Genomic DNA, 25,968 nt, shown 5'->3' with positions numbered 1-25,968 from the left:
TAATGACCCAATAACTCTAAAAGAAACTATAGGACTTGTACAATAACATCTGCTAACAAAACAACTTTATCTCCTGATAGCTGTTCAGTTAACTCAGACCAACATTATATATATTGGCTGGGCACATCAAAGCTTTACACCCATGAATTTGTGTGGGATAAAACCTCGCACATTTCAGCACACCCTATCCCATTACAAATCCTCAGACACTATTCACTGCTCATGCTTCCAGGTGCATAGGCAGAACTACCAATAATATCACACCAACAATAAGCAAACAAGACTGTAGAGCTACCTGAGATTCAATACAATTCTGGTTTTAATGATTTGCAAATTGCATTCATGTAAGGTACAAATCATGTCAGAATAGAGCCCAATATTCAATGCTTCTCACTGTCTGCTGTTAAATATACCTGGAAAACAAGATTCATAGCATTCAGATTGTCTTGCAATCAATTTTAACTCTCTCACTGCTACTTGAGTGCCTGAAGAACTGTTTCCTACTGGAGGAGAATACGATTGTTTCTATTCCATTCCAGCCCTACCCAATAACTGAACCCCTCAATTCTGTTAAAAACACATTTGATTAAAATATGTTAATACGAAATGGCTTAGAATAGGCACCAACAGGAGTATAAGCTGATTCTGAAGCATCTGCTTATTGAAATAATTTTGTTTCATCTGTGTTTGTTTTTCACTGCAGACCCTCTATTTTAGGGGGCCTTAAGTGATTAAAAAATCATTTGGACAGTAATTTGGCAGGCAGCCTAGGAACAAAATACTGGGGCCTATTCTCTTGCCAAAGGGTGTAGTATCTTACTGACAAGCAGACCAGTTTCAAGATAACTCTTTATTATGAGCAGGCACTATATACAGATAGGAGGTAACGAAACTTACTACTACTCTGTGTAGCTGCAGCCAGCAACTTCCCTGTCCTGGGCTTTGTTTCTGCCCCAGCAAGAAGTGTCCCAGGAAACCCAAGGACTGCATTTACAGTGCACAGGAAGTATGGCATCTCTACACTTGCTGGAGAACATACTCTGTAGAACAATGAGGCCTTCTGTGTGGGTGCTACGAAGCCACTGGCAGGAGAATTGGACCCCAAATCATTTTCATACTACTGCAAGAACTAAAACGCACACACAATATCACAAAGAGGGAAAGTCCTGTAGGCTCGATGGGCTAAATTCTAGTGTCTTCACAAGTGGGTGAAATTCATCCTAGTGCACCAGAGCCACCAAAGACCTGTGATCTGCTTAAGTCCCAGGTAAACTAAGTGGGGCACAAGTTTTGTGCTGGCCCTCTCTGCACAGGAGTGAATTTCACCCAGTCCAAGTAGTTTTGTGATGCAGTATGAGAATAGAATATCACCCCCCACCCGCTCAGCTGAGAAGCAGCCGTGCAGCAGATGCACAGCCACTTTGCAGCCTCAAGGCTAGGTAGCCTCTGCATTATGGCAGGCCCACCATTCTTACCGTTATTCTCTCCTGGTCCACTCTTACCCATCCTCAAAGTCCTTTGTCTGCTAGGGTAGAGGGAACTGCTGAATAACACAGCTTCTGAGTTGGAGACTCCTGCATGAGCTCCTTGCCCCACCCACCACCTCACAGACAATGGAACTACACTACCTTGCTTCTGCTACTTGCTGGCATTCCGTGCCTGTGAAGGGGATGGCAGAATTGTACCACTCCTCCCCTGGGTATTATTCCAAACTACTTTTAAATGCAATAAAGAAGGATCACACACAGCACCACAGAGGGAACATATTTAACTTAAACTGATGCAAAAAGGACAACTAACATGGGGTTGGCCCCCAAAAGGACCTCTTCTTTAGGGCACCATTTTTAAATGCTTATCATAGGCATGCCCAGATGCTGATTTCAGAGTAACTCAGAATTACAGAGTCAGAATCTGGCCATCTTAATACTAGGTCTGAGCCAAAGACCACTGAAGTCAATGGGAGTATTTTTATAGAAAATAATGGCAATTATTTTACACCTCTAAATATTGTTCTTTTGAGCAATATTAGTAGAAACTTATATCCCAAACCTGCCCCCATAAGACTCTTGCAACTAACTTCAATGCCCCATAGCTGTGCCTGGACCAGGGATGGATGGACACATTTTACCTAATTTTGGATCCACTCAAATATGATGATTCAGGAGTTCAGCTCAAATATCAATGTTTGCATTCTGCTGGAAGGAGACTTTAAACAAAGGAGGAGAAAGAAGGCAGAGAGAACAAAAATTCAATGGGGAAAAAACCAGCAGAAAAATGTAGCAGAAAACAGGTCAGGATGGAGGAAGAGAAAAGAAAATACAGAGATACCAAGATGGGAGAGAGAATGGGGAAGGAGAGAGGAAGAGAGAAAATAATATTTTGACAAAATAAACACAGTGTATTCGATATTGCAAAATAGAGTTTGGGGCTCATTCCCCAGGGCATCACTCCAGGTTTATGCTGGTGTAATTCCACTGAAATCAATGGCCCAGATTCCCCTGTACACTGAGATCTGCTTGGAGCAGGATGTGGGAGGGCATCAAGGAGCTGATTGGTGAGTTCCGACTTTCTGAGATGATCTGCATGGGCCCCAGTCTCAAGGGTCCACGTTCCAGCAGGGGATTGGTGGAATTCACTGCATTCTGACCACACACACTGCCTACACTCAATCAGGATGGTGAGGTGGGCACGGAGTCAGACATGAGTGACTCTGTGTCAGATGAGAGCTCCCCCAGACCAGAGATATTCTTGGCTGGACAGATCCATCTGCTCACCAGCTCCTTTGCATTGCCACAACCCAAAATAGACTGACTTACAATGTAGAGGGCACTCAAGCATGGAGTGGGAGGCAGTGATAGGACCTTGTTCCCAGTATATGCAACAAGCTTCTGTTTAGCTTCAAAAAACACAGGGGGTTTTACCTCAGTTCCCACAGAAAAAGTATTGGTTAAGTTACACGGGGGGAAAGGAGTTTGTCAGCTCAGTCTAGCTTGGTGACCGAGAGCGCTGCAAATCCCGAAGCTTTGCTCTGTTCTAACCTCCTCTCAATACCACGTCCATTGTGGGCCAGAGATTCCTGAGCACTTCCCCACTCTACCGATGCCGGAGCAGTGCAGGGGCATCTTTCAGGGAAAAGCTCATAACTTCTTGTTTCCTTTTTAATTGTGTTATTATCTTGCTGGCTTCTGGTGTATTATTGGGGGTCGGGTGAGATTTTTACAGGATTTTTATTTTATTTTAGGTAACTACTAATTAAAATGTGTTATTTATTGTTAACAATCCCTATTATGCATACTAGTTACTATTTTCTGTGTACAAGAGGGAGACAGTCATAACATCAGAGCTACCTCTGTGGCCTGTGTCAGGGATGGAAGTATTACAAAGGAGAAGGCATTTCAATTTTTATGGCAATGCAGTTATCACTAAACAGATATATTTATGTATTTCATCACTTGCATTCTCATAACACTTTCCATCCAAGAATCTTACAGCACCCTACAAACATGAATTAATTAAGTTGCATAAAACTAGGTATTATTATAACCAATTTACAGATAGATAAACTGAGGCACAGAGAGGTTAAACAACTTGCTCAAGATCACCCAGCAAGCTGCCAAAATCTGTACTGGAACCTAGGAAAAAGTTCTCTGCTCTAGAACCACTCAGGAACAATTCCATATAGATTTGTTGTAGCTGAAGTATTGTGCTGGTACATTGGTGAACAACAGTTACTAAAAAGAACAGGTAAAAAGTAGTTACACTGCATGTCACGCTCTTGAAAAAGAACAATGGAGTGCTACTTACGCCATAACAATGACACTGAAATCCAGCCAATTCCATGGATCCCGAAGGAAGGTGAATTCTGTCATACAAAATCCTCTTGCCAGTATTTTTATCAATGATTCAAAAGTGTAAATGCCAGTGAAAGTGTACCTGGGGAGTAAAGTGTCCAAGAAAATCAAGAGCATTAGCAGTTAATGGAGAAGTTGAGGCACACTCAGCTTATTCACTCTGGGCCCAATCCTACTCAGATGAGAAATTCCTACTCATTACAATAGGATTACTCATATGAGTAATGGTTGTGGCATCAGGCCCTTCGTGAGCTGCTTCACGTGTGGACCCGGTGAACATATGAGAAATGGGGAAGCACATGTGACAGCCTTATAATGAAAGCAGGCTTCATTGCAGCGTATCTTGATGAATCTGCAGTCACCGAGTGAGGCATGAAAACTATCTAGAAACATTACGTTACTGGACTCTGAAGCACGCCAGCAATAGTCAATGGAAAAGGAATGGATTATGTAGCATTCCTTGTTATAGATCATATTTAAGTGAATATTTAAGTGATTCTATTCATACCTCTCATCTCTTTCTATCCAGATCATATCAATGTTCAATAGATGAAATAATGTTTCAGCTTCACCTAATGCATTACAAAGACAGATTCCCAACTGCAAAGTTCCTGATGTTTCACTGTCTGTGGTAAATAACACCAGTCACAAGCATTAAATAGCAGTGTAATGCCCTAACTGAAAATATGCATTATATGTAAGGATTTGGACCTGCTGGGATTTAAAAAGGGGGCAGCAGTGTGTTTTTATTTACCACAGTAATTTGTGTACTACCAACAGCTTCTTCACTGTGAATGACAAAATGGATAGAAGTATTCCATGAGTTTTCCTTTGCAATAAATATAGTTGGACCAAAACTGAGCACATTCTGTATGGACAGTAGCCAGGGACCTGAGCTACGGGATTCAGAGCTGGATCCTATTTCACCCAGTAGAGTTCATGGGTGAAATCTTGGCCTCATAGACTTCAGTGGAGCCAGGGTTTCACCCTATGATTAGTCAGGTCTAGGGATTTCCCCTCAGGACCATTTCTAATAAAGAACTGAAATTATATAGCTCTAGTACTTAAAAAAGAAATGGATTTTTACTAACATCAGTAGAAAAACTTAGATTGTAAGTTCTTTAGGGCAGGGGCCATCTCTTCGTTATGTGTTTATGCAGTGCCTCAACACAATGGGATCCTGGGCCTGCCTGTGTCTTTTTCCTTCACTTCTGATCTGTTGGATTGTTTTACTCACCTGGTTGTCAGGACTCTGCTTTATGTGACCAAACCATCTCAGACTGGACTGCCTCATTTTTTCCATTGGTGAGTGTTAGAGAGATGCCCAAAGTTAACACCCCCCTCAGATAATAATAAATAGTAATCTTTAAAAACACATCACCAACAACCCTCTCTACCACCTGCCCCCATTGGCCTCTTATTTTTAACTCCTCTGATGAAGTGAAGATGCATTTGATAACCAGGCAGAATTCTCATTCTGATTTTTGTAGGTGTGCCCCCATTTTAAAAAAAATGGCACATGCACGAAAAAGCCTCACAACTCATATGCTACCACATGGGTCTCTTCACTGGAAATAGCAGTTTGTGTGTAATTTTCATTCCCCAGAATGCTGATTCTCTGTCTGGTCTAGTCTGTGTGTACTAAATACGTGCATGGTCCATTAATGCCAGCTCACACGTGGGCACATAGCACCTGATGCCAAATCCACTGAAGTCAGGAGTCATGACTTGACTAATGGGTGTTAGCTCAGGCCCTCATGGTGAAATCCTGGTTCCATTAAAGTCAATGGGAGCTTTGCCAGTGACTTCAATAGAGCCAAGATTTTACCCCGGTGCTCATAATCTAAAGAATGGAAACATCACCATATAAAATTGCATGAACACACAAATACCACAGGTTGGTTTGGTGTTTTGCAAGAATAGGCGGTGTAGCAAATAAGGACCAGATTGTGCCCAGCTGTTTCATGAGTGCACTAAGAGGGAGGCAGGATGCAAAGTCTTCTTGTACTAGTGCCCTTAGTTCTGCAGCTGGACACAATTAAAGCCCCTCTCAGGGCCCCTGGAGGTGCTAGCCACTGAAGAGTCAATAGCCCTGTTCTCCCTCCATACCAGCCAGCAGAGCTCAGTTGGACATTACGTGAGTGTTTGAGACACCCTATAACATACGTGCTGGAACTACAGGTGCTTCCACACCCCTAAGTTTGAAGTGGTTTCCATTTTGATTCAATGGCTCTCAGTACCCCCACTATACAAATTGCTCCAGCACCCCTCCCCTCTAATGGTGTGATCTAGCAGGCCCACTGTCTCTGTGAGCCTCCCTGCAGTTGTGGGAGAGGAATCCTCTCAGAGCTCCCACTGGGGCAGTACGTCTTTTACTGAGATCTTCATGGCTTCTAGATTTGGTGCTGCTTCTGGTATCCAAAATACAGGCCAAACAATTGACAGGGGCTCTTTAAGCATATGTTTTCATTAATAAATGTGAAAAGATATACAAAGAATTAAAAAATAACTTCACTGTGCATACGCTCGTTAAAATGATAAAGACCTTTCCTTTATTCAACATGTCAGCTGGTTTAATTGATTTCACAGTCATCGTCTAATTCTGAATGGATGTGGAGGTCCTTCAGCAATGCAAGAGTTTCTATAACAACAGAAGCCACTCTGCTAACTGATCTTTTGGGGCCAAGTTAAATCCATTTCTTTTTTTCAAAATGTAAGTGTTTATACCACTTATTTTTAAGTGGTGCTTTATAACATATGTACAGAGCACCACTCTCTTGTTCATTGTGGGGTTCTGCATCCTCACTGAGGCAACAAGGCAAAACAGAGTGATTTTAGATTCTCAAAATGTATTATTGGTCTAATTTTACAAATAATTCTTAAATTAAAGTTCATCGGGTCATTCTTGTCTTCAAAATTAGCTACCTTTGAGTTTGTGCTTTGAATTTGAGGAGGAAAGACAGAGAGGTATTTTTTTTTATGAAAAGAAAAGAGAAGGATTCATTCCATACTGCATGATCAATGAATGCTTCTGTTCTTGACTATGATTTGTTGCACAGCCTATTTGGTGCACTGAAGACATTATTTACATTTTACTCACTGAAGGAAGTGTCTAGTGCTTTAATTTTTCCCTCTAGAACATTCAAATTCCAAAGTACAGACCTGTAGACTGACTCATGCATCCATATGATGTCCATATTTCAGTCAAATACATGATGGGTACTGTACTTTGTAACAATTTCCAACAGGAAAAAGACAACATTGTGGGAAGGGGTGTGGAAGAAAGCCACAGACATAGCTGTAAGGTAGTATAATCATACTGAAATACATGATGCATCCTGATATTAGGATATTATGATGATCAAATCAGCTATTAGGTTCAGAGCTGGCTTAAAGTTAGTAATTTCTGGAAGCAATTCTTTTTCTAGAAGATGTGCCTTGCATGATCTTGGGAAGCCTAAAGAAAAGAAGTGCACTTTGCTGTCTCTCCCTAAGGCCCTGACTAGACCAGCCACCAGGCTAGAGAACAGCAGATGGCTGTGTTTATCATATGTCAGACAAAAATAAAAAGTCTGTTCTGATTGGTTCAATGAGCCAAAGTAATTGTTTAATGTACTATATGTTGATTAGCTTGTGCATCTGGTATCTATTTCCACAAGGAACATTTTGAAACAACTTACAGAAATGCAAACTTACCAGACTTAACTTTAAAGCTAGCTTTAAAAAAAAAAAACAAACAGAACAGGAAACGGTCAGTGAAAGCTCTGAGGGTTTTCTGAGAGCTCTGACCATCTGAGAAATTCAGACAACCCCACAGAGAATTCCAAAGGTTTGGTGGTTTCTCATAAAATATATCTAGAAATTATTTGTATGTACCATAGCTCTTTTCATTATGGCCTTGGTCCAAAGCCCAACTGATATCAGTAGAAGACTGCATTGATGTCAACGGGCTTTGGATTATGCCTTTAGGTTTGAACTAAGTATGTTCTGTAAGTATTTTCTGAAATCATTCAATTAGAAGTCCAGTAACATATTCCACTGTATCCAGCTTCTGAATCCCTTACATGGAAACTCAGGAAGGCAGGCCAATTTCAAATGGAGCTCTAATCATAACATGATTCCATTCAGATGTAGCATAGCAGGTGCATTTAGCAAAAAGTATGAGTTTGGTAGACTGAAAATTGTTAACTTACTTTCTAAGGGAGTTTTCAGAGGCGAGAAATACCTGGCAAAACATTTTGTCAGGACAAATATTGCATAGAAGTCAGTATTAATGGAAAAAATTAGATAACAGCACACAAAATGAGAAGACTACAATGAAAGAGTATAGAAGAGCTAAAGGTAGGGCCTATACCGAGCTGCAGAGATACTTACTCAACATATTTATTCCATGATTGAACCTCCGATTGTGCCATGAACACACAGTTGGTTAAAATAGTGCACATAATAAACATACTGAACAATGTAAATATACGAGTTAAGGAAAAACGTGACTGTGTAAAAAGACCTCAGAAAAGGTCCCTAATTTTTTCAAGCACTGCACATTTGATCTGATGACTCATTCATATTTTGTAGCATGCGTAAACATTAACACATAGAAGTTGTGTGCTATTATATATGAAGGAATACCTGGACACCTAATCACAGTAAAATCTTTGGGCTCTATCCTGCTTTATTTCATTACCTACATCTTTTATGCATATTTTGAATATAAAATGGATGCAGCGATTGTGCAGCATTCAATGAATACAACACCCAAAACATATAATCATGTGAAGGTTTGGATTTTGTGACAGTGTGCTTAGGTGTGAACCTCAGTATGAGAGGAGCATTTATGCATTTTAAACTATAAAAGGGAAACCACTCGTCTGCTAATTCTGTCTCAGTACTTTATGCTGCACCCTGAAACAAAGAAGAAACTATCAGTAGACAATAATATACAGGGAGAGACTGTGTAGGAAAACTGTCTGAAAACCATGTATTCATCTTCAGGCTCTTGATACCCTCCCTCAAAGCTGCCACCTTCCCGCTCTATTAGTATTAGGTCATCTGAACTTACTTGGCAATGGGGCAAACTCTAGATCACGTCTTTTCATTCACTCCAATGGGCTTTGAGTCATGCCCTGGGTGTGGAAGGGTACTAAAGGCTAGTAGCTGCATGGCAGTACTGTAATTTTGCACATGTACAGGCCCAATTTATAAATATTGTTGCCTCAGTTAGGGCACCAAATATTCTATTAGGAAATGAAGAGCAACATTCAGACTCTCAAATATGCATTCTACTCACCTAGATGCTGATTTGAGACCCCAAATATGGAATTAGACATCCTAAATTGAGTTCTCAAGTTTGAAAATTGGGTTTCCTGAATCAATTTCTTTAAAACAAAAGCTGTATGCTGTGAAAAGTACTAAGTATAATGGGATTCTCATTTGTTTATAAAGGTTCACATTTTACTGATATTATCCATAAGTGGGAAGCACAGAAGGCATAGGAAAATGACCTGGCATTTTGTCGATATCCTGGGATACACATAAGAGAAAAGAGAATTGGAATGAGAATTTCCTTTGTTAATTGAGAAAAGATACACACATTTTCACCTCCCCCTTATCATAGTTCTGTGATCATTTTATGTTATAGAATAGCAATCTCACATGAGTTTTGAGGGTATGTCTGAAATGTTTGTGTCTAAGCTACATGAAAATCATCCTTTTGTGGAATTACAATCTCTGCTGAATACAGAATGGAATGTTTTCTGATCTACTGCATACGCAATAGCAAGATCAAATAGGTAGTAACCACTCCATGTATTCCCATGTGCAAACTTAGAAACCAGTAATTGAACTCAAAGGGAATACTCACCCAAACACATTTTCCACTGCAGGGACCTATGGCTCATGATGCGTGACTGAAAAAGGGTATCTGGGAGCCTGCCTCATTTTCTTAATTCAGGCTTAGATTGGAGTGTAACGGTTGTGTCTATCAAGTAACTTGCTTAGGTTATTAAATATTTTCAGGTACAAAAAGACTGAGCGTCACCTAGAAAATTGTGGATTACTTTTCAACTACAGTGAAAATTCTATGAAAAAAAATGGACAGCAAGCGATTTTCAGGCTTTTTCAAACAAGCAAAATCTTCAGTTTAAGCCTAAACAAGGAAAGATTTGCAATCACTCTGTTTCGGCCCCAAAATATATCATATAGCCTTATATAGCCATGTAGCCGTACTGAGTAAGAAACTGAATCAAGCAATATTCCAGGGATGCCTTTATTAGAGGTAAGGGGTTGGGGGTGCTAATCTTCTTGGTTTGAGACTAGCTGGAGCAGTCAAGAGGGCATTAAATTAACACCACAGGGGAAGGTGCTAAGGCAGCAGCTCTGGTACAAACTAAAACTCAGTATGTCTCAAACAAATTGAACCAATGTGATGATGAACATGAAAAGAAGATATTTTTCAGTAGTTTATGTACTACTACTAGGAGTCTGAGTAAAAAGCAAGAGGAGCTACATAATTGGCATTATGGAAACCTGCTGAGATGATTGGAATGTTAAAATCACTTGTTATAACCTGTTAAAGGAGGATACAATGGGTAAAAATTGAGGGTGAGGGGTTGCCACTATATATTAAAGACACCATTCCCTGTTTTAGAGTTACTGATTGTTCATAAGAGTAGGATCTTGAATGCACCTTCATCAATGTGCTAACTGAGAAAGCCCAGAAAGGATACTGGTGAAGGTCTGTTACAGAAAAGGGCTCATTAAGGCATAACAAGAACCAACGCTGAAGCCAGACCAATTCAAAGTAGAAATTAGGCACTAATTTTGAACAGTGAGGATGATAAATCATTGGAACAAACTACCAAGAGATGTAATAGATTCTTCATCCCGTAATGTCTTAAAAATGAAGATTGGATGCTTTTCTAGAAAATATGCTTTAGTCAAACACAAGTTATTGGATTCAACACAGGGTAACGGGGGGAAATGTGACGGTCTGGGATATACAGGTCAGACAAGATGATTTAATGGTCTCTTCTGGCCTTAAACATTATGATGTATGAAAAGTTGGGGCTGGTAGCATTGCCTTTTATTAAGGTTGCCATTGTAAAAGCCTGTTTGCGGTTGCTTACAACTGTGCCAAATTTTAACCATCTGAGCTGAAGTGTTTCATGGTATCTGTCTTTTTCCATCTCAGTGAAAATCTGCCCCAATTTGACCAAGTTATAAGCCTTTGGGGAAAAAAAAATCACACTTCTCACATGCTTAGTACAGACTGGATATTAGCAGCTAAAATCTCCACAGATTCTGTCCCCAGTGAGCCTGCTCAGTCCTCTCACTGACCCATGTGCCGACCAGACAGTGCATTCACAGTCCCCACAGAGTGACTTAGCATGCTCCATCCCCTCACAGCTCCTACATGTAACCAGACTCTACATGCACTACCCCCAAAGAATGATGGAGCATATACCATCCCAGGGCCAGAGGGGCAAAATTGGACTTTCTCTGTAAGCGCTGCTTCTGGATGCTCCAGGCCAAGGTGGGGCTGGGCACCAGAATTTAGAGCAGGGAGACTCTCTCTCCTGTGCTGTTATTGATTACGTTACTGGCACCCCGTCAGTGTGGAGCAGAAAGTCCCCTGACTCAAATGCAGAAGGGAAAAGCCCCAAAAGCCCCAAATACCCAAACGAATACTGCTTCTGCCCCTCTCAGGCTCTACTGAAGTCCTCTACTTCTTGGCCCCTTCTCCTGACCCCTGCAGAGCTTCTCTTATCTTGCTTCCTCCCCCATCTGATTCCCTCACTGCCTCCCTTTCCCAGGGACTCTGGCATCTTCCCTTAGGGCAGTAGTTCTCAAACTTTTTTTTTTCCCACAGACCACTTGAAAATTGCTGAGGGTCTCAGTGGACCACTTAATGATCTTTCCAAATATTGTTTGTACCATTAGCTAACTATTGTAAAGCACTTTGGATAAAGCGCTATATAAAAAAAACCTTAATAATAATTTACCAGCGTGGTTTCACTAATTAGGTGGGTGGCCCTTCATTCTCTTGTACGCGGAAGCCCAGGTGCACATCTTAGAGGGAACTACCCACGGACCACCTGAATGGAGCTTATGGACCACTGGTGGTCCACTTGCCACAGTTTGAGAACCTCTGCCTTAGGGATCTCCCTGCTGCTGGTAGGCCCTATTCCACAGTTCCCCCACAGGAGCCTAAACTAATCTCTATGGGTCTTTTTACAGACCCTTTCTCATGGCCTTCTACCGCAGTCTGCCTGCTCTCTGGTCCCTCCCCAAGATGGTGTTCCCAGCTCTATTTAAGCAGCCCTTCCTGATTCTCTGCTGCTGGGGTCAATTATTTAAATTAACTCACCCTACCACGCTCAGGTGTGATTACTAATTATCCAACGAAGTGGGTATTCACCCACAAAAGCTCATGCTGCAAAACGTCTGTTAGTCTATAAGGTGTCACAGGATTCTTTGCTGCTTTTACAGATCCAGACTAACACAGCTACCCCTCTGATACTTCCCTAACCATGGCATCCATCTTCACAGTAATCTCAATATGACTTGTGTCAACCTCTGTAATTCCCCCACCCTCATCTCTCTTGCCTTATTCCATGTGGCTCTCTTGAATGGCTGTACACTTTGTCATCAGCACCACCCCTGGTTCACTTGTCTCGTGGGTATGCACTCGTATCATTCTACACATATGCACTCGTATCATTCTACACGCCTTTCTTCCATTGCTTCCTCAGGTTCCTGCATCTCTTCCTGCAGTAAGCACATTTCCTCTGAGGACAATGCCTTTATATATGGCCCACTTCTCTACAACCAAAACAGATAACACTTGTCCATGTCCTGGACTGCAGCTCAGTTTTTCTGGCTTTCCTCACAGTTCACCCTGGCAAATCATTGTTTTCCCCCCAACCTTACACAGGAGTCTTTCTTAGATGGCCCATACAACAACCACTATAACATCGCCTCAGACTTACTGGACACAGGGTATTTCAACATTAATTTTTGCCTTTAAAGTTACTTCTTTAATCTATGATAACCAAAGCTAACTTACATGAGAACATCCATTAAGAATTTCCTTTTTCCAATACCACACAAGGGAAAGGCTATACTATGGACATTATCAAAAAGACAAGATTGAAACAAACCTCTCACAGAATATTGGAGATTTTTGGGCATATGAAGTTACACAAAAAAAGCATGTAATAATGGAATTGTGTAGGAGGAGGAGGGTTTGCAGGGAAAGGCAAAAGCAGAGCTGTTCATAAGGGTCTTGGATTAGCTTCTGCTTTAAAATATTGCATAGTGCAGTGCTCTTGGGACCAATGAAAATAATTTAACCACTTGGTGGGGTGGGGGGGTCACATTCAGGGTCCCACTCTGGCAGCACAAGGCAGCTTGAAGGCCAGTTCATCCAACAAACTGAGGTTTCCACATTGACAAGGGAGGTGCTTAGGTGGCATTTCACTTTATTGGCAGTGAGATTTTTGTCCTATTCATTAAAAAAATAAATATTCAAATATAAAATATTGTTAGAATATTTGATTTTATACCAGTTTTTATTTTAACTTGAAGATCAACCTATATGTGACCTAGGCACTGTCCATACATTCAAGAAATATCGATAGTGTGTACTTTGGTATGTTATAAGTAGACTAGACTTTGTAGACAGCCCCTTAAACTAATCTGAGTTTGGTATCTTTCTAATTCATATGCTACATGATGATAAAGTGCAGTGACTTGCATGAAACTTCACCTGCATCAACAAACCACCCACTTGGAAGCAAAAATCTGAAAGCCTTTGGACAGTTCTTTAAATGAACCTTAACTACAGAGGATGGTGAAGTTGAGACACAGAAGCACAGAGAGGTCATGGAATGCCAATGCAATATTAAAATGGAGCAGAGACATAGTAGGAAAATATCAAAATGTAGAGATCAAAGACAGAGACAGCCAGGAGACCATATACTTACATTGTAAGGTCATCAGAGAATCTTTTTTTTGTTCTGTTTGTAGAGTACCTACCACAATAGGGTCCTGACCCATGACATAGGCTCTTAAATGCTACCATGATACAAATAATAAATAATAAAATAAATAAATAAAATAAAATAATAATAATAATAATAATAGGATGGCCTAAGGAGCAGAATAGGACACCAGCTTGGAGTGCTAGAGCCAGGACAGTCAAAAGAAAGTCAGAAGAGTCTGGGAGATTGTAGAAAAAGGAATGTGGAAACAGAAATAAGGATCTATGAACACTGCTGATAATTGAGAATGAGTAAGAGGAGCTGTGGACAAAATAGTATGTGATTTTGTAATTTAGACTATTTCATGATGCATATGAACAAGGGAGCTGAATTAAGGTTATAAGAAATCAAACTGTGGTTGGAACTCAGGATCTGGCCCATCAACCCCAATGCTGCCAGAAATGGAGTAGCCAGAAAATTGGGAAAACAAAGGGCAGAAGTCAAGGATAGAGGAAGTGTTTGTCGCTTGTCTTGTGCTTAGCTTGTAAGCTCCTTGGGGGCAGGGATGTCTTTTTGTTTGGTGTTTGTACAGTGCCTAGCACAATGGGATCCTGCCATATGGTTGCGTCCCTAGGCATTATGATAATATAAATAGAAAAAAAGAGTAATAATAGTGTAGAGTCAAAGGGTATTCTTGCAACTTCACATAGAAAGAGGGAATGACTTTACTCCAGAGGCAGTGCTGATCTATGTTCCTGAAGCTTTGACTGGGCATTTGGCCTGAGACTTGAGATGCTGTCAGTAATCTTAGTGATAATTGCCTTGGCACATTAGAGGTCGATACCTGCTCCAGGTCCTTTGAGGCAGTGCTTGCCTTAGCAACCTGCACCTAATACATGCTGTGTCAGGGATACATGCTGATGTTTCAAGCATTGTAAAGCTTCAACCTCCAACCTGGGTGGAGGAGCTGAGTGCTTCAAAGGCAACAGAACTCTGTTACAAGTCCTATCTGAAGAAACAAAACACTTGTCTTTGTTTCAGGATTTACTCACAGAGGCAGGTGGGAGAGATGAAAGGAAGAAAGTCTGATGAAATCTTAGCTTGAAAAAAAAAAACTTGAATCAACTGGGCCATGGACCCTACAGAAAGCTGTAAGACAACAGGCACATCTGTATGTAATGACAAAAGGAAGCAGCAGTTTGAGATGCTTTCTGTCAGCAGTGAGAAAGGAACTGAATGTAGAGGTTTTAGGAGCTGCTACATCCACCTCAGCAGAGTTGGGTACGTACCACCTACTGCCAAGATGGTTTAAGAGATTTACAACTGTAAAGCTTGGAGAATTCCACCAGTCAGGTCCTGGAAATGTGGACACTCAGAGAGATGGGACTCGGTTGCAATATTTAGCTTTGGAAGAATATTATGTGGTACCACTGTCGGGGCTGTTTTTACAGAATAAAATTTGTTTAATGAGAGTTTAAAAATATTAGCTGACAATTAAATAATGACTTCAGCTGGGATGGGAATATCTTGTAGTCATGAGAAGAAAAGGATGAGTATAGCATCTGATATCAGTAGGGTGTGTGAAATTAGTAGGGTAACGAAGGCCAGAGATTCAAGTGTGTTCAGTCCTCGCAATTGAGGCCAGGTTTTCAAAAGAGCTCTAATTCCCACTTCGGCCCCAAACTGAAGGGGCAAGAATTTCAAAAGTGCTTGAGCTGCATGCTGAGCACATCTGAAAATCTGGCCACTCCATTCAGGTGCCCAAATGGGAGCTGTTGGGTGCTGAACTCTTTTGAAAACCTGGCCTTAGGGGCTGCTCCTGCTTCCACTGAGTCAAAGGCATATCACAGACAAACAGTTACTAAAACAGAAAGTAGGATACAACTCTCTATACCAAAAGGCCAAATTAAACAAAAGTTTGCTGACTTCCACTCAAGTCCCTTAAAATTAGCTTGTGTGAAGGTATGTAGAACAGAAGCCAAGTATATGTTCATGCGGAACCAGTCCCTTAGTCATACTTATTGTTGGCTGGTGCTTGAAGTAAAGATATATTCCCCAGGAAAACAATTAATGTACAGTTAAGATGACCGTGTCTTCATAAATTATTCACAATATGAACACTGAAAATTTGCAGATAACGCCAACATGGGAGGGGTTGCAAGCACTTTGGAGGACAGGATTAGAATTCAAAACAAACACAGAAAAATTGGAGAATTGGTCTGAAATCAAAAGGAGGAAATTTAGTGAAGGTAAGTGTAGTGCTTTGCACTTAGGAAGGAAAAATCAAATGCACAACTGCAAAATTGGCTAGGACCGGTGGTAGCACTGCTGAAAATGATCTGGGTTTTAATGGATAACAGATTTAATAAGAACCATCAATATGATGCTGTTGTGAAAAAGCTGCAAAACTGGGGTGCATTAACAGAATTATTGTGCGTAAGACATACGAGTTAACTGTCCTGTTCTACTCTGCACTGATGAGGTCTCAGCTGGAGTACTGTGTCCATTTCTGTGTGTTACACTTTAGGAAAGATGTGGACAAATTGGAGGGAGTCCAGAGAAAAGCAACAAATATTATAAAAGGTTTAGCAAACCTGACCGATGAGGAAAGGTTAAAAATCTGAGCATATTTGGTCTTGAGAAAAGACACTTAAGTTTTCAGATATGTTAAGGGCTGTTATAAAGAGGACAGAAATCAATACTTCTCCATGTCCACTAAAGGTACAACAAGTAGTAATGGGCTCAATCTGCAGCAAGGGAGATTTAGGTTAGATATTAGGGAAAACTTTCCAACTATAATGGTAGCTAAGTTCTGGAACATGTTTCCAAAGGAATTCAAGTCATTGTAGGTTTTTAAGAACAGATTAGACAGACAGCTGTTAGGAATGATCTAGATTTACTGGGTCTACCTCAGTGTAGGGGGCTAGACTTGATGACCTCTCAAGGTCCCTTCCAACCCTACATTTCTATGATTTCAGTGTTAAATAGCCAAGAATTCTCATTTCACATTCCAGCTCTAAATATAGTTCTGCCCAATCTCCTCCATATCGTTTAATAAACAAAGAATGTTTACAGAGAGAGACCTTGCTAATATAAAAAAGTAACAACCTTAGAACACAAGGTATCATCAAGCAGTTAACCATCAACTACTAACCAGGCCCAAACCTGCTTAGTTTTGAGAATTAAAAAAGATCAGGTCTATTCAGATCAGTGATACCATCTGTTGTTAAGTATCCATCTGCTAGCCCTACAATTGTTACTTACTCTGACTCCTATAATTTATTCATTCCAGAACATGTTTTTACACTTTCAGAATCACAAAAGGTGTTGAGCAGTGCTCGTCCCCAATGAAATATCCCAGGGTGTGATACTCAGAAAGATCTCCACGTCTGAAAAATTGCCTGGTTGACTCATGTTTCACCTGACACTCCTGGTCTTTCCCAAGATATACCAATAGAAATAAGCAGAAAGAGACATGCACAATACAGTAAAGAGATCTGTTTAAGGTACTTGATAACTACTGGTGCACATCACAGGGATTAGAGACTCTGATGGGATGAGCTAAAACAGTTCACCACCTTATGGAATTTATGCCAACTTTTTAAAACTTGGATGCATAAAGTTAGGCATCTGTATCCATATTTTGGCTCCTTAAGGAAAGCAACCTGATTTTCAAAAGCACTGACCATGAGCAACTGGCATTGAAGTCAAGTGCTCAGCACCTTTGAAGACTAGGCTGTTTTTATTTAGGTGCCTTAAACATGGATGAAGAACAGGTAGCTAACTTTAGGCATCCAAATTTGAGAGTCTAAGAAACTTTGTTTTATTATTAATCCAAATTTTATTGGACTGCCATTTTGCTCTAGTCCCCACTATTCTTTGGCAAGTTAGAACTACTGATTGTCCCAAACAAAAACCCCAGGCCAATCTTCTCAGTCCTTGAGCTCTTGATTTGAACTCAAACTTCACTTCTCACCTTCCCCACCCTTTTACTGTCACGGGCAGAACCCAAAATGCAAACCAATCTCTCTCTCTGCATATATCAATTTGAAATCACCTGGAGAAAGTATCAAAGGTAGGCACCTGTCACCAAGAATGGGAGCCAAGACCACTTCAGCTGACTGCCAAAGTGCTGAGATTCCCTAGACCAAATGCCAGAACCATCAACACAAATGCCAGGCCAGGGCCTAACAATTCAAGCAACCCACTGAACTGAAGGGAAGGGGTAAGTATTAAAAAGGATACAGTAGATCTGAAGAGCTAGAGTGACTAAGAAGCTACAACAATCAGGAAATTATTTGCAATACTGGAATTTATACCCACTGAGGAATGGCGCACAATGGACATTAGGGGATGTGGCTTGTGTTCTACCCCATTACCATGTTCCTCCAGGATCAAAGTTCTATGAATTGTGAGTTCCACTGGTATCATACTAGGAAGCTAGAACCCCAAAATAAGAACACAGGTGTATGGTGTTTTTAGAGAACTGAACTTATTGTGCCCCTTTGAACTGTCCTCTTCCCACGAATCCATCTTCTTTTGGGACCTATTATAATATTCCAAATTGCTGAACAGGTTCAAATGGCCTTATATATAATCTGCCAGAGACATGTTTCCTGTCCCCCTGCCTTAATGCAGAATTTCCTCATAAAAATAGAGCTGCCTATGGATGAGGACAAACAAGATTCAGTCTTGAGCTTGTGACAATGGAAACAGTCTACTCGGGAGGGCAATAATCTCCAACATTACTGACTTCCAACAAGAATAGTGACAGAAGACTGGTACTATCTGGGAGAAAGCTGGCACCAGCAAGAAAAGTGATGAGGTGCTCCATCTATGTGCGCCTCCCCTACCTGTCCTGATGGAAAAAAAATGCACTGCCACAATATCTTCTATCATGACAGGAGCTGGGAACTGATGTATCATCTAAAAGCAGAAATGGCCCTTTTATCTCCCCCCACACATTAGAGGTAACTTTGGTGTCCCTCATTTAGGAGTGGGGTCAGACTTGTCTCCCTTCAAGATATGATCTAGCCTCAGTGCCACTAGGTTGGAAGTGGAAGCTGATCCTTCTTCCCCAACACCACTCTTATAGAAGGAGGAAGAGAAGAAGACAGCTCCATCTCCTTGCAGACTAATCCTGATATGAAAAGAAGGGCCCCTGGAGTAGGCCCACCTCACCCCAAAGACAACTTCTTCCTCCAAATGTATTTGAAATATATTCCTGCCTTTTGAGAATGTACATAAGCCTGATGTTCTCAAGAATACGGCCGCATCAAATAATGGATTTGAATTTGAATGCATTACATGGATGAGAAGATTAAAAAACACACTTAAAAACCATTATTAATGCAAATTAATTCAATTAACAAAGTGTTATCAAATCCTATGGATATTTTTCCTAGTAGAACATCTTTCTAAATAGCCAGATTGTCAAAGATAAATTGGACTACTGAGGTTGAATAGGTCCCTGAAAAATCAGATCCTCTCTCTATGGAAATCCCAGAGGAGGAGCTGTAGATAAATCTGCTTCATCCAAGAACCTTGGGTTCCTCGTCCTGTCTGGAAGAGGATTCTTCCTTTAGCCTCCTGTGCCATTCTCTTCCACTTGCACTATATGTTCAGTAATTGGAAATGGAGAGACGGTATCTACTAAACAAGTTGCTTCAGACACTTTTGTGACAGTGCACCACATTTGCTACTTCTGGTTTTCCCTCTACAGGAAAAAAGATAGCTCAATACTCTCATGCAAGACAAGAGATCCAGCTCCTGAGTTCATGTCAATGATATTATCTGCTCGAGTACTTGCCAATTGAAGCTCCATTCTGCTTGGAATATTGACTTCTTGTTCAGCCAGTTGCCCTTTGTATTTTGAGTTCTCTTGATGTGAATAGCCTTTATCGACTGAAAACGGTATGCCGCCTAACGTAGGAACTCTACTGCCATCCTAGTGAGACTGGATCTCTTTCTTCCTTCCTTCCGCTTGTTGATGTATGAGACAGCTGTTACTAAGGTGCAACTGAGGTGTTTCTGGAACTAAAATGTTGTTAGCTTTATGGCCTTTCACTCCCAAAAGATCATGCTCCTGTTCTGACCATATTTCTTGTTCTGATATGTCTCTGAAGGGTACACCCCAGGCTCTCATTGCTTTGACTCTTGAAGGTACTGAAACAGGCTCTTCCTGCATTCTTATCATTTGGGTCACCACCACTTCAGGCAACTTCTGACCAGGGGCATATTTCTGCCCTCTGCAATACATACACAAGCTCTATTGGTTTCACTTGGGGTTGCATGGTTTTGTGTGAGTGCAGAATGGGCCCCCAGACCTATAACTGAGAGTTGTGCATTTATGCTTTCTGTTAACAGATTGTAGTTACCAAATTCTTCTCTCAGACCAATGCAATTCCATTGATCTTGACTGACTTCAGCGAAGTTGCACTAATGTACCTGTTGTAATGTAGCCATGCCCCAGTTTCCAGCAGCAAGTGTTGAACTGTTCTCAGGTGAAGCTTAGCCATAATGAAATGTCTCTACACAACCCCACAGTTCTTAGTAACTTTGGGAATGTCTTGGATGGTATTATCTATTCATTTTTAAGTTGAACTATTGTCATCTGAACCTTCACATGTATTTTCTCTGAGAGCAACAGAGCATGACTTACGAGCATGAACTAATTCTTCCGCTGGATAATGTATCCATTTAAAGGGAATTTGCTGAATTTGATAATAAATCAATAATTCTGTGATATCTCCTTAATGCCTGCTATTACTCTTTTGTAGCTATGGACACTTCTCGTATGGAATGGGCTCATACTAAAATGTCATCTATCCATTTTAGTTATGTGTGTATTCTCTGAGCTCTCAGTATGGCTATCAATACTGGAACCTTTGTGAAGACCTTGGGAGACCTGATAAAGCAAAAAGAAGGCAGTGGTATTGATAATAGATGCTCATATAAACAAAATAGAGGAATCTGTTACCACATAGGTGAATGGGTGTTTGTAAATATGTTTCAGCTAAGTCCAATCTCCTAGATAGATGGCTAAAATGGATTATAATGTTTTAAAGGCTGTACATTTGTTAAATTTCTTCAGGACTAGAGCAGAACGAAAATTGAAATTTCCATCCCACATAAAATGATTGAAGAGTGGGAGTTGTGTTATTTGGAATACAAATGAAGTTATGGTAGAATCGAATAGAGGATCCAGTTCAAGTGGATGGTACAGTACACATGTCATCAAGTCCCATTTACTTTCAAACTGACTAAAATGAATTATTTTTGTCTGGGTGAATTTCACCTGGGCTCAACATGCCAGCACAAGGCCTATACACTACCCTGAGGGCTTAAGTGGTACCTATGTGGTGCACAGACTTTGTGCTGGCTCTCTGCACAAGGGCAAATTTCACTCTTAGAGCTATCCCATTTGTGTCTCAGAAAGCTTCAAACTATTGGACCCAGTGTTGTTGCTAATGATGTTTATGGCAAAACTCTCATGGACTTAAATGAGAAAAGGATCTGGGCCCATACTTTAAAAATATTATACTATCCAGATCTTTAACTTTTAAAGTGTCAGATAAAATACTTTTTATAATTATTGTCATAAATGAATACTGTTGTTTTTTGCTAAGACATAATAGCATATTTGTTCAGTTACATAGACAGACGTTGGGCCAGGGCCTCAGAGGGGGATATGCCCTTGACTATAACTGAGCTACACTAATTTACACCATCTGAAGATCTGGTCCATGATGTACATTTTTAACAAGCTGGGTCTTGGATTATTGAGTACAAATGTTTAATTTTTTAAATAATCATTTTCATAGATTCCAAGACCAGAAGGGAACATTGTGATAATCTAGTCTGACTTCCTGTATAACACAAGCCATCGAACTTGCCCCAAATAATTCCCAGAGCAGAACTTTTAGAAAAAGCATCCAATATTAATTTAAAAGATGTCAGTGATGGAGAATCCAACATGACCCTTGGTAAATTGTTCAGCATTAACACTACAGAGCAATTTTCTTTGTTTAGATTATTTAACTTGCAAGAATTCAGATATATGCTTGTTTCCTCCCTCAGGGCTACAGCAGCTCACCTCATTTAAGCGGTATTGTAAATCACATTCTAGGAATTCTGAATATCTGTGTGGGTGAGGTTCTAAATTCTGTATCCTGTCATCAGTTAAATGACTAGGAGGTTATGGGGAAGGACCTAAAGAACTATTCATCACTGAGTGCAGGTTCGTACCTTTTAAGGATTACTCTGCACTGGGATATGTAAGGGTGCAATCACACCATCCCCAGCAACAGCACCCAGCTTTCCTTCCGAAAGTGCATTGTGCCTTTCTTTCCATGATTTGCTGACCAATATAGATTTGGGGAGGAGACAATGATCCTGCCTTCTCTTCACCTACTGTGGGATGTCTAGTGCCAGCAGTAGTGCTAGCCCCACACAGTTTTGTATTCACTCAGCCACAAGGACAGCCCATGAGGATGGAACAGTGCTGAAGGAGATATGCATGCATCCCAGGAGAGAATTATCAGATGTGTGAACTTTGCTTCAGACTGGGGAAGGGGACAGATTACATTTATCCTGGTTAGATTCCCCTGATGCATCAGAGCAAATTTCCTGCACTGACTCCCAAAGGTGCCCTCTCTTACAAACTCTGGGCCAAACCTTGCTCAACTTTATTCACACAAGTAGTCTCATCTAAGTTAATGGGGCTGTTTGCATGAGTAAGACAAGTTCTGTATTTCCCATAAAAGCCATTTTACACATCTTATTTAGGAAAAAATCCAACATATTTCTAGTTATGTCTGTAGTAAATGAAATCAAATATCCAGCTTTCAAACAGTTTGATAAACCAAATAATCTCATACCCACATCTGCTTGTATCAGATAACATCAGAAGGTGGGAAGTCACCTGAAAGGATATGAATGTACCAAAATTTTAATTGCTGCTCTTCTGACTGGATGAAAAGGACTAAGTATATACAAGGCATGAGTGGCACTAAATCGAAAGATTGTCTTCCCTTTGTTCAGTACTATAAATGTCTGGAAAACAAAATGGAAAATTAAATGAGAACATTTAATGTTTGCATTTATACATCAGGGCCCTCTCACCCAGTTCCCAACTGCAGATTCCCTCCCATCCCAGTGCCCTTAATTCCCTTCCCAGAGCTTTCCAGTTGCGAATTTCCATTCACCCAGTGGACAGTCCCCCAAAAGACCTTCCCAAATGCAGAGTCTTTGCCCGCCTCAGGAAAAATGCCCCAAACCTCCCTCCATAACTCCCCCTGAGCGGCAAATTCCTTCCTTTCCTATGCAGATTCCTCTGAAACCCTGTGTCACACACCCTGGTGTTTGAAACACTGCATTTATTCCAAAGTGTGTGGTAACTGATGACCTTGTTATGGTGAGTTAGGATGCTCAGCACCTCGTAGGACTAGGCCATGAGAATCCCATCCTGTAGCATGGCCTGCTCTCGAGAGCCATATCAACCCAACAAACTCTCATGCTCCAGGACAGTTCAAGGTGTTTTCTTAATGATGACAAATTGATCTACCTGAACTATGATGGATATGCTCATGCACAATTATCATCTTCTTCCCCTTAGCTCATCAGCTGGGGTTGGGTCATCGTTAGCACCAAGGACTGTGTGGAAGTAGAGAAAGAACTGACAGGGATTTGCAGGGGATCTTAATGCATGACAGTCTCTGTTAGCAAGAGTTAGGCTAACTGTAACCCTAATAATGCGAGATTTGTAGAAGCGAGGATTGTGTGAGGCGAGTGGAAAAGAACTGTGTGAGAAGCTGGTTCGACCTTGTGTAAATAATGTGCAGATAATACAAAATGTAGACTGGAGTCTCTTAAGTGAGAAAAACAAGATATCAGGATGACCTGTGTATAAACAAAATGCAGCTGTTGCTTATTATTGTCTGTAACAAAAGTATAAATGCTGCTGTAATTGTTTACCTGTTGAGAGACCTGTCTAGGAAGGGGAGACCCTATGTCCTAGTGCACTCTCTCCCTGCTGTAGCTGCTAAACAGAATAAAGTATCTGACTTTGCTGTACCCAACCACAAAGTGAGAACTAAGTTTTTCTCCGACAACTGCCTGCTTTCCATCTTCTTTGATACAGTCTATCCATTGCTTCCTCAGCTTTCCTCTGAGTCTCTTTCCTATCACCCTCTCTTCCCATGATATTTTCACCAGGTCTCCTTCATTCATCCTCTGCATGTGTCCAAATCCATAGAGTCACAGTTCTTGGATTTTGTCAGCCACATTACAACTTTGATTTCCATCCTAATACTTGCATTTCAAATTATGTCTTTGTGAAACTCCTCTTATAGTGCAAAGACATCTTGTCTCAAATATCCCTAATCATCAAACTTGCCATCTTTTTTTGTCACCCATGCTTCTGCACTATACAGCATTGTGGGGTGCACCACTGTTCTGGGTTTTAGTCTCAGTGGCATAGGCTTGTCATACACAACCCCTATGATGTTATTCTATGCTCTTCCAACACTCCCCAATCTCGATTATATCTCACGTTCAAACTTGCCATCTTCCCATGAACAGAAGTACTTGATCTGGTCAGTCTGGTTTAGTCTGACTCCATTAATCTCTACGTCCAGTTTCCCAATGGCATATCCACTGACCCACATGACCTCGATCTTAGTCATGCTCATTTTCATCTGCCATTTTAACTAGCGTGGCAGAGCTCTGACCTTGCTCCCGTGGGTCCTGCGCATCTAGGTGGTTTATGCTAGCCTCAGTGGCTCACTGTGACCCTCCACGTAGCCCTTCTCTCTCTAGGGCCAGGGTTACAGTCTACTGAGCCCTTTTCATCATAGGCTGCAAGGAGGTTGGTAAGAGAACTCCCACAGTCTCTGTTCAGCCTCCTGTCCTGACAGGGACCTGACTTCCCCTTCCAGGACCTGTTCCTGTAGTGGTGGGTTGGGGGGGAACCCGGGCCCACCCTCTACTCCGGGTTCCAGCCCAGGGACCCTAATGGTAGCAGTTGTTGGCAGCCAACCTTTCACTGCCAGAGTTGCTACATTTCCCTGGGCCACTTCCCCACAGCTCTCCTGCTTCTCCCTTCTTCACCCTTACCTTAGGGCTCCTTTAATGATGGTTTGAGGGTGTCTTCAGTAACCAGCCCTTCAGCCACACTTCCTCTCCCCTGGCTCTCCTCTACCTGACTGGAGTGAGCTCTTTTTTTATAGTATCAGCAGGGCCTTAATTAGAGTCAGGTGGTCACATTAACTGAATGGCCTCACCTGACTCGTTACAGGTTAATTAGATTCAGGTGTTCTCATTAGCCTGGAGCAGCCCCTGCTCTGGTCAGTCAGGGAACAGAAAACTGTTAATCCAGTGGCCAGTATATCTGCCTTCTGCTATTCTGCTGTACCCAACTGGCCTGAGTCTATCACACTAGTCATACCACTGGTTTACTATTTCTTCTAGATCTTCCATTTGAGGATGCATTAATTGGTATGTCATCTGCATGCAGGAGCTTGTTCATGCATAATACCCTCCACCAATTCCTTCTTTCATTCACCAAGTGCAGATTCCTGGCCAAAGTCTCACATAGGATGGGCACCTCGCTGCCAGCACTATCTGACCCCATAGCCAACGTGGCTGGGACTAAAAGGTTCACCCCAAGGTCACCCCAAGCAAAAGGAATCCTCAGATGGCAGAAAATTAGTGCAGAACCTCTTATGCTGCTCTACCTTCCTGCTGCCAGCACAGCATGGGACTGAAAACAGCTAGGCAGCCAATAAAATGCCCTATCTGTGCACAGAGAGACTGACCTGCACATGGTGGCAGCAAGGGCAGTTCAGATGTGAGCTTTAAGCAATTCTGGAACTCACCCATTCAGAATCTGGCTTTTAAGACTAAAATACTACATCTGTGTCCTGTTGCTTCTGCCTGGGCACACTGTATTTAAATAGCCACAGATTATTATAGATTGAGTCCACACATCTCAGATAAATAATCTACTTCTGTGTCTAGTTAACTTTTGTTACTTTGTCTATATAAATTTGTACAACATATGAACAAAAATGCCAGTGATTACATCATGGAAACATACAGTAATTTTACATACAGGCTTATGGGAGAAACATATAGTC

The 25,968-nt window shown here is 41.2% G+C and overlaps 1 protein-coding gene across 1 annotated transcript in view; it reads right to left on the bottom strand.

The window, feature by feature from the left end:
* Positions 1-25,968, bottom strand: part of LOC120397007 (sodium channel protein type 5 subunit alpha-like) — a 325,327-nt gene that overhangs the window by 245,163 nt on the left and 54,196 nt on the right. Inside the window, exons 3-5 of the mRNA XM_039522350.1 lie at positions 22,767-22,885; positions 8,226-8,315; positions 3,805-3,933 (exon numbers count right to left, since the gene is read on the bottom strand). Coding sequence (XP_039378284.1) covers positions 3,805-3,933; positions 8,226-8,315; positions 22,767-22,885 — 338 coding nt within the window. The remainder of the gene's footprint in view (positions 1-3,804; positions 3,934-8,225; positions 8,316-22,766; positions 22,886-25,968) is intronic.

The sequence above is a fragment of the Mauremys reevesii genome, linkage group 2, assembly GCF_016161935.1.
Source record: "Mauremys reevesii isolate NIE-2019 linkage group 2, ASM1616193v1, whole genome shotgun sequence".
In the NCBI taxonomy this organism is placed as follows: domain Eukaryota; kingdom Metazoa; phylum Chordata; order Testudines; family Geoemydidae; genus Mauremys; species Mauremys reevesii.
The sequence above is the reverse complement of the archived record's forward strand: the minus strand, read 5'-3'. Positions and strand labels throughout refer to the sequence as shown.